Source organism: Myxocyprinus asiaticus, chromosome 17 (genome assembly GCF_019703515.2).
Source record: "Myxocyprinus asiaticus isolate MX2 ecotype Aquarium Trade chromosome 17, UBuf_Myxa_2, whole genome shotgun sequence".
Lineage (NCBI taxonomy): Eukaryota > Metazoa > Chordata > Actinopteri > Cypriniformes > Catostomidae > Myxocyprinus > Myxocyprinus asiaticus.
Genome location: NC_059360.1, coordinates 32,020,289 through 32,030,142, shown reverse-complemented (window position 1 = coordinate 32,030,142; position 9,854 = coordinate 32,020,289). Strand labels below are relative to the sequence as shown.

General features: G+C 35.2%; 1 protein-coding gene across 1 annotated transcript in view; it reads left to right on the top strand.

Annotated features, from left to right (window-relative positions):
* Window positions 1–2,466: 2,466 nt before the first annotated feature.
* The window catches only part of LOC127455596 (synaptic vesicular amine transporter-like), a 30,914-nt gene continuing 23,526 nt past the window's right edge, over window positions 2,467–9,854 (top strand). The window contains exons 1-3 of the mRNA XM_051723628.1: window positions 2,467–2,635; window positions 5,107–5,443; window positions 9,200–9,258. Coding sequence (XP_051579588.1) covers window positions 2,503–2,635; window positions 5,107–5,443; window positions 9,200–9,258 — 529 coding nt within the window. The 5' untranslated portion in view covers window positions 2,467–2,502. The remainder of the gene's footprint in view (window positions 2,636–5,106; window positions 5,444–9,199; window positions 9,259–9,854) is intronic.

The following is a 9,854-nucleotide window of genomic DNA, read 5'->3' as shown; positions in this document are numbered from 1 at the left end:
TTGCATTTAAAAAAAAAAAATCATGTAAACTTGTCTATTTGTACTTGTACCTATTTTGATTGTATCCTGTATAATATAGTTCCTGGGCACTACCATCTCACAGGACCTGAAGTGGGAGACACACATTGACTCCATTGTGAAAAAGGCCCAGCAGAGGTTGTACTTCCTTCGCCAGCTGAGGAAGTTCAACCTGCCACAGGCGCTGCTGATACAGTTCTACTCAGCAGTCGTTGAGTCTGTCCTCTGTACTTCAGTAACTGTCTGGTTTGGTGCAGCTATGAAATCGGACATCAGAAGACTACAAAGGACAGTTCGGACTGCTGAGAGGTTTATTGGTTTATAGGTCTGTAAAAATCACTCTGGACCCCACTCACCCAGCCCACCACCTTTTTGAACTGTTGCCTTTTAGTTATTCACTGTTATTTTTCTGTTTTTACTGTTTATTATCATCTGTCTTGTTGTATTGTTTGTGCACTGGAAGCTTCTGTCACCAAGACAAATTCCTTGTATGTGCAAGCATACTTGGCAATAAAGCTAATTCTGATTCTGATAATGCTATAATGTATTTTCCATTTAGAAGTGCACTCAATAATTTTTTCCTCATTAAAAAGTTTAACTCCTAAAGACATGAATTGTAATTTTACAATATATGTAGGAAATCATGACCACTCACATTAAAATGAAGACTCCAGTCATATCAGTATCCTTATAAAAAGCTGTTTTATTCTACATGGAGAGGGTCTGCACATGGGGGCTGCCATGTTAGAATCACATGACCAGCCGAATACTACTCATTTAATCTCAGTAACTATCCTGTTATTTGATACTTTCACTCATTTAATAAAGTAATCATGGCTGACTGTGAATGCTACATTTCTACAATGGCATCTGAAACTGAAAACTATTGATTTTAAATGAATCTGCATCCAAGCCGCTAGGTGTCAGTGTAAGTCCAAGATGACAAAGACAAAAGTTACTGAGTGCACCTTTAAAGTTATGTGTGTATATATATATATATATATATACACACACACACACACACACACACACACACACACACACACACACACACTCTACCGGTCAAAAGTTTGGGGTCATTTGCCTGAAAAGTTTCTCATGATCTTAAAAATCTTTTGATCTGAAGGCGTATGCTTAAATGTTTGAAATTAGTTTTGTAGACAAAAATATAATTGTGCCACCATATTAATTTATTTAATTACAAAACTAAAATTGTATTTTAAAAAACAAAAACATTTTTTTTGAAATGGATGACTTGGACCGAATAATAAAGAAAAGCAGCCAATAAGTGCCCAACATAGATGGGAACTCCTTCAATACTGTTTAAAAAGCATCCCAGGGTGACTTTACTATTATTCTAAAATGTGAGAAAAATAAAATAAATAAAATAAAGAATGAGTAAGTGACCCTAAACTTTTGAACGGTAGTATACACACACACACACACACACACACACACACACACACACACACACACACACACACACACACACACATATACACACATACAGGGTGCAGATATTTAAAGAATGTTCGCTTGGCATTGGGGCCACAAGATGGCACCATTATAAAACTATGTAGAAGGTGGAAAAGCTGTTGATGTGGTCCGTTTGGTAAGATGCGCTAAAAAACTAACGAGGCAGTTCCACTGAAAGCCAAACATGCGTTTATATGAAATTTAAATCACAAACGTTTCCGGTTAAAAGTGTTGTTTTAAAAGTTTTTTCAGCCTAAAAAGTTGTGTGCATTTGCCAAATGAACAACTGAGCTTCAAATTGTTGCAGTTAAGTTGACTGAGACGGCATCACTTAAAGCACACGTTTAGAAAGGAACTTTAAATTGCTTAAAGTACGGAAAGGGGTCTTAACCCCAGTGTCTCATATTCCAAGAACATACAAATGTAGCTGTAGGCTATATATATACACAATGATAGACTCAATAAGCAAATATCTGCTGATAAATATGGCAGTGGTTATTGAGAATAGTAAGAAATAAAAATAGAGTAGCAAATGAAGTCCTCTTGTTTTTCTCATTTTTGTCTGACCGCGCGCACACCAGTTCTCTGTGCTCATGTGTGAAACAGCGTGACGTCAAACAGCAGTGAAGCAACTAAAACGCTCCTCATCCAGCGTGCCTTTCACCAGAGAACTGACAGCAAAGCTCATTGCAAATGTGCTTATAAGGTAATAATTAAAGCCCAAATTGATATATTATTCGTCTAAAATATTTTGAATATTTAGAAAAGAGAAAAAGTAAAAACTGTTTGTCGTCTATTATTTTGAGTTTCAGTGCATGTCTTATATAGGCTTTATTTTATTTTATTTTTTCACTTGAAAGTTGAACATATTGTTAAACACATTTTGCTATGTTTTAACAGTGTTCTTTGACATTTTCTTGCTCTGCTGCAGGACCTGTTTCGCTCGCTCCCTTGCAACTAACTGGATTTTTTCTTTTTTTTTTTTTTTTTTTTTTTTTTTTTTTTACAATGGGACTATTTGACGCCCTAAGAGATTTTAGTTTATTGACGTGGCTAAGAGAAGAAAGACAGTCTCGGAGGCTCATTCTGTTGATCGTTTTTATAGCTTTGCTCTTGGACAACATGCTTTTGACAGTGGTCGGTAAGTGCTGCTGTTGCTCACCTGTTACATGTGCATGCACATATGATGCTGAGTTGGCTACACATCCCTCATATCAACCTCTTTATATAAACACTGCTTATACGAAATATGATGATTTTTTTTATGACAGCATATGCTATCAATATTCAGCCTTTTGTAACAAAACAAAACAAAAATATTCATAAATATTCGTAATATTCATGGATCATGCAATTTAATCGACTTTCTGTGTAATGCTGAAATTGATATGAAACATTCAAACATTCAAACGTCTTTTTAACTAGAGTATACCAATGTAAATAACTTGATATCTTTTTTCTTCTTCTTCTAAATTGCAGACCTCCAGCTAACAATTTTCGGTTCTCAGAACGTTCTGGTAACGTTAGTTTATGGTTACAAAAATAAAACCTTAAAATAACCATTAGAGAACTTTCTGTATAGGTTCTTTTTAGGTTGTCATACAAAAATCTCCCTGCAACGTTCTGGGAATGTTAGTTTATGGTTACAAAAATAAAACTTTAAAATAACCATTAGAGAACGTTCTGTATATGTTCTTTTTAGGATGTCACACAAAAACCTCCCTGCAATGTTCTGGGAATGTAAGTTTATGGTTATAAAAATAAAACCTTAAAATAACCATTAGAGAACATTCTGTATATGTTCTTTTTAGGATGTCACACATAAACCTCCCTGCAGGGTTCTGGGATGGTTAGTTTATGGTTATAAAAATAAAAACCTTAAAATAACCATTAGAGAATGTTCTGTATAACTTCTTTTTAGGTTGTCACACAAAATCTTCCCTGGAACATTCTGGGAACATTAGTTTATGGTTACAAAATAAAACCTTAAAGTAACCATTAAAGAACGTTCTGTATAGGTTATTTTTAGATTGTCACACAAAAACCTCCCTGCAGTGTTCTGGGAACATTAGTTTATGGTTATTAAAATAAAACCTTAAAATAACCATTAGAGAATGTTCTGTATATGTTATTTTTAGATTGTCACACAAAATTTTCCCTGGAACGTTCTGGGAACATTAGTTTATGGTTACAAAATAAAACCTTAAAATAACCATTAGAGAATGTTCTGTATATGTTATTTTTAGATTGTCACACAAAATTTTCCCTGGAACGTTCTGGGAACATTAGTTTATGGTTACAAAATAAAACCTTAAAATAACCATTAGAGAATGTTCTGTATATGTTATTTTTAGATTGTCACACAAAATTTTCCCTGGAACGTTCTGGGAACATTAGTTTATGGTTACAAAATAAAACCTTAAAATAACCATTGTATAGGTTCTTTTTAGGTTGTCACACTAAAACCTCCCTGCAGTGTTCTGGGAACGTTTATAGATACAAAAAATAGAACCTAAAAAGAACGTTCCTAGAATGTAAGGAATTGGTTTCCAAAAAAAAAAAAAAAAACAGGAAACAAATGCCAAATGTGTTCTGTGTGCTGGGGGAGAGGAGAAAGAAACCAACTGCTAATGCTCAGAAATTAATCATTTAATTGCGGTATAATTTAAGCATTAAAACTTTACGTTATTCTTGCTTAAAATAGGGTGGGTCTTTTAAAATACATTAAATTGACATAGGAAAGAATGGTTCTTTCTGGATTTGTGTCTCTTTCAGGTCATCAGAAAATAGCTATAGCTATTAATAGAGTTATATTTGTATAAATTATTTTATGAATTCTTTATTTTTAAATATTTTTTTAAAATAGCTGTTCAGTAGCCTACTATTTAAAACAAAAGTTTTGGTTTCCCTTTCGAGTGTAAAAAAACCTTTATTCTCAAGAAAAAATGTGTTTATTGAGGTGAAAGTGTTTTAAAATACGCTCTTACAAGATTGTTTTAATCTCCGTGTAAGCTTTCAATTGTCGGCTGCTCCAGTAGCTGCAGTTTATCTGAATTAAGGCATCATGTCCTCGAGCGCTGCCAGTGCTGCGTCCGCGCGCACTGTCATTCAATGTGACACTAATGCGCGTGCTAAACCACAGCTTTTAGCTTTGTGTTTGTTCTCACGTCCGCGAGCCAAGAAACGGGCAAAGCAATTACGCTGGAAAAACACACGGCGTGTGTGGATACAGATGGCATTAGACGAAAACTGGACCTCTCGCTGTTTGGTACAAGTGCTGATCTCACACTGTGTCCCCGTGGGTTAATTACAGTACATACACTAATGTCAAACACATCTAAAAGCCCCAAATTTTCACTTGAAAAGGTCACATGGTGTCTTAAACAGCTAGATAAATATCTGTATTTCTTTTTTAGTCACATTGTTCCAATTGGGATTGGACTTGTTACAGATTGTTTTTAGCTGACGGTTTTTAAGTTTGATTAGCTACTTTACCTCATGTTTGTGTGTTAGTGCAAAGATTAAGTATAATTGAAACCGTGTATAAACGAACATACATCTTATGGTTTTTATAACTTCACATACTAACTCTCTCTCTCCTCTCTATGAAAGTGCCTATTATTCCCAGCTACCTGTACTCAGTGGACGACGAGGCATCCCAGGCAGCCCAGAATCATTCCATCTCCTCTCTTTCCCCATCCGGCACCTTTCAGAGCATTGTGTCTTTGTATGATAACTCTACATGTCTGACCGGCCTCAGTCCCCAGATGAGCATGGCTGGCTCACTGACCCCGGCCCCTCCTTCTGCAACCCCCCCTCAAAACCATTCTGATTGCCCCAAAGCAGACAAGCAGCTTCTAAATGAGAATGTGAAAGTGGGTCTGTTGTTTGCCTCAAAAGCAACAGTACAGCTCATCACTAACCCCTTCATAGGACCCCTCACCAACAGGTGGGTTAAGACAAATGTCATCCTCATACTTCTGAAACAGTTTTCTTTAAGTCTATCCCTAACTTTAACACCCAGGTCAAATATTTTTATGTATGAAGTTAGCAATTGGCCTTGATGGCTGAACACACTTTATAGACTGGTGCCTTTCAGAGTCAAGACATGTTATACACACAGTCTTTCCCCCTACTTTGGCCCTCTTACCCTGTCTTGCTCTCTTTCATAGTTCCCAAAGGATAAATTTAGTGGTGCATCAAAAGTGAGTTGAGGACACTGATGAATCGTTATGCACTCATTGCAATAGTCCATTATGTCGCTTTGTAATTCTTGAAATTCGTAGGATAAGATGAAGCAGAAATAGCACCTTAAAGTAACAATTGCAGGTTACCAATTTTTACCAACCTACTATAGTCTTATAGAATGAACGTTCCTACAGTATAACTACATTTTTGCAAACTGACTTTTACATGCCGAATTCTACATTTCGATGCAGTTTCCTGGTGAAATTAACACTAGAGGCGCTACAACAACTGTGCGTTTTATTCACTTTCATGCAAATCATGAGTATAACGGCTGATTATGACTTTATAAACACTTATTTTTCGCTCTATTACTCACACCCTGCTATGTTATGATATCGATATTTACTCTAATGCATCATTTGAAAAACGATGTATTTTAATGCTTGTATTACAGACACACCTACATTTACACACTTATTAGCTTCCGTGGTAGCTCACCTCATAGACAGTTGGACTTTAGACACTGAAGTACACGATTCGAGACCAATCAAGCACGCAAGCTGACATGGGAGAGAATAGTGTCATAGAAGCGACACGAGATGACATGGTTGCTTCAGAAAATGTGCTTTTCATTTTTCATTTGTTTTTTTTGACACTATCGGTTGGGTTTAGGTGTTGGTTTAGGTTAAGGATGTCTGTTTTGTGTCTACCTCTTATTTGATTTTAGATCACTATTGGTTAGGTTTAGGTTAAAGTTTTAGGTCAGGGAGATATGTTTTACTCATTAAAATCATCATCTAATATTCACCTTAAAAACCTTGTCTGATTACGGCACCCTTTCACTTGCTTTTGGTGCCCCCTGCTGGACATTTCACTGGGAAACTGCTAAACTCCTAACCCTAACCCAAACGTGTGAATAGGCACATCATTTCATTTGGCAAATAATGTGGCCATGGTCACTTAATGTATGTGAGACCAGGCTGCTTTTTACAGTGTACAGTTAGTTTGTAGATACTTTCTCCACACATTTAAAAGCCATTAAAATATAAGATCAAAATATTAACACATGTAAAAATAAATAAATAATCAAAATGTAGCATAGGAAAAATAAAGATTAAAAACACACTAAGTAATGCAAATGCCCCCAGCTAGTTGCAAAGTCATTATTGGGTCAATGACATGACGCTATTTTTTTTTGTCTGTTAAATGATTCAAAAATACATAAAAAGTGCAATTTACACAAAACAGTTAACAGTACTTGAATGCACCTCTTCGATGATGAACTGTTTTCAATTTCTGAGTTCAAAGTCATTTTGATATTTTCTCTGGGGTTCAAAGTCAAAAATGGCATGTGATGTAACTGTCTATAGACAGTAAAAAAAATGTATATGTCTCATTAACAGCTGAAATTCTTAAAGAAAAAAAAAAAGGAAATGTTGGCATGAGTTGTGCAGAATATTCTTTTATTAATATTTCTTCTAAAAATAAGCTGTCAAACAACTGTGTTTTAAAATATGTTTAATATTTGGAAAAACTAATGTTGTGTAACCAACATGCAGGTTGCCATTTTGTTGTTTATGTCAACAATAAAACAGAGGACCCATTTAGACCGTCATGCCTGTATGTGTGAAATTTAAACAAATATCCAATATTTTGACATTTTTGTGAAAAAGACCCTTTTGTTCAGGTCACGTGGTGTAATCTGAGAAAGCTTTTAAAAATATATGTTTCACCTTGAAAAATGTGCATGAAGACCTTTTGAATTAATGATTAAGTTGTGTACACTCTAATCATTCAAGGTGCAAGGAAAGTACTTTAATACATTTAACTTGATGGTTACACCACATGACATTTTGAAACATTTCTGAAACCAAATTGGACATAAAGATTACATTTCTACGAACTTGACGTATGTTTTAAACTAGATTTTTTAATTATTTTATGATTGTTATCACCTCGAACAACCTTATTTGTCAACTTTTCACATTATTACTGACCGAAAAGAAGGATTCCTTGGTCATATTATGTTAACTAATAAGAACCAACACACTTTCAGCTCTGAATATACTGTAGCAATTCTCTCAAAAGGAGCATGACATTGGCTCAATCGCAGCACATGGCAGGACTTTGTGTGTTTGTAGAGAGTGTAAATGGACTGTAAGTAAGGTGAATATTGCACTGCAATTCTCCTTTCTTTGTCTGTTGAAAGCGATCAGCAGTAGTGTGATCACTCATGCATGTGCAGCTCACTCTCCCACCAAGACTGCTGACATGTTCTGCTTTGGCCAGTCCAGTGTGATTCAACACCACTACACTGAACAGAGCCAGTTGAGCTTTGGCAACACCTGGCATCATGCTAGAATCAGTCAGCAATATTTTGCAGCAATTTGTGTTAATGTATTTGTCACATTTATCTTGACATTAGGATTAAGTGTTTCATCAACTGGATCACTGCATGCTTAAACAAAAAACAAAAAAACAGCAATTATTATGTTATTAATATTGTATTTTACTGAAATATGCAACACAGCATATTATCCTCACTTGAAGCTCCGCATGTTTGACAGTATTTTTCTTGACATTGATATGAAGTGTTTAGATCACAGCATGTGTAGCTCAAGCAAAAAACAAAACATACCAACATATTCTTAATACGGAGTGACTGTGTGCACTAGGTGTAAATAGCACCTTCCACACAGTGCAGCTATTTGCACTCCAATTGTCTGCTGGAAAAACTGCACCTCTGTGACGGTGTATATGTTCTTGTTTCGTGCAGACGACCCGGGTTCGATTCCACCTTTTGTCCCACTTTTTTGCATCATGTTTTCTGTCTCAACCCTTCATATTTCCTTTAATAGGCCTACTACTTATAATAATAAATACAATTAATGTAAAGGTTGATTTCCTCACAGTGATTTGGTCACGGTAAAGGTCAGGGAGTTGAGAAAAAGGTTTGATCCGGTTAAAATGAACCACGGTTTTACTATAGTAATATTATAGTAAGCATGTTTTTGTGGAAGCCATAGTTTTAATGCAATTAACCAGGGTGTTAATATAGTAACGATGTTTAATTGTGTGGTTACTATGATTTTACTTCAAATTACCAGGGTGATACCATGTAGTAAAACTATGTAAAATTTTTGTAAGGGAAGGTTAGGTTTAGGTTTAGGGGTAGGGGTTGGTTTAGGGTGTCTGTGGGACTCTAAATAAACACAATAAACACACTGCAGTGTTGCCCCTATACTCTATGTTAGTATTTAATTAGAGGTGCAAATAGCATCTAGAAGATGTTTTTTGTTGCTGTTTTCACTTAATGCAAATAGCCTCTGCCTTATTAATATGGTATTGTAATTGTCACAGTGAAATAATACTGTATCTGTTTGTAAGACATGCCATTACTGTAATATTCAACAACATCTTATGAACTTCCTCACTTCTTCAAAAAATGTTGGTGTCAAAGTTTTAGATTTCATATGAGAAGAGACATGTCTGAGTAGATTATTTTCTGTAATTGCAGAATAGGCTATCAGATCCCAATGTTTGCTGGTTTCTGCATCATGTTTGCTTCTACCATCAGTGAGTACATCACATATAATTTCTAATGTTTGCTTAACATTGTTCACTTAAGTGTTTTTAGGCTCTATAAAAACAAAATGTCAGGTAACCTAAAAATGTGCTTCATAACATTGTAACATCAAGTCAAAATATTACTTAAAGTCATTGTCCATACAAAAATGAAAATTCTGTCATAATTTACTCACCCTAATATTGTTCCAAAGCCATTTGATTTTTTATGTATTTATGCGGAACAGAAATGTTTGGCTGAATGTTAGTTTCAGTCACCATTTACTTTCACTGCATCCTTTTTCAATGCATTGAAAGTGAACGGTAACAGAGGCAAACATTTTACCTAACATCTTCTTTTGTGGTCCATGTAAGAAGAAAGAAAGAAAGCCAAATTGGTTCGGGAAAACATGAGTGTGAGTAAATAATGACAGGATTTTCATTTTTGGGAGAAATGTCCCTTTAATATGACTAAATCAACGTGAATACATTAGTTACGCACCAACAAAAGTTATTTCTCAGGGTCAGATCAAGTTGAAATAGCACCTTAAGGTAACTTTTCATAGTATGGAAAGGTTGAAGAAGCAGTCATAATGTGCCAATGTTAT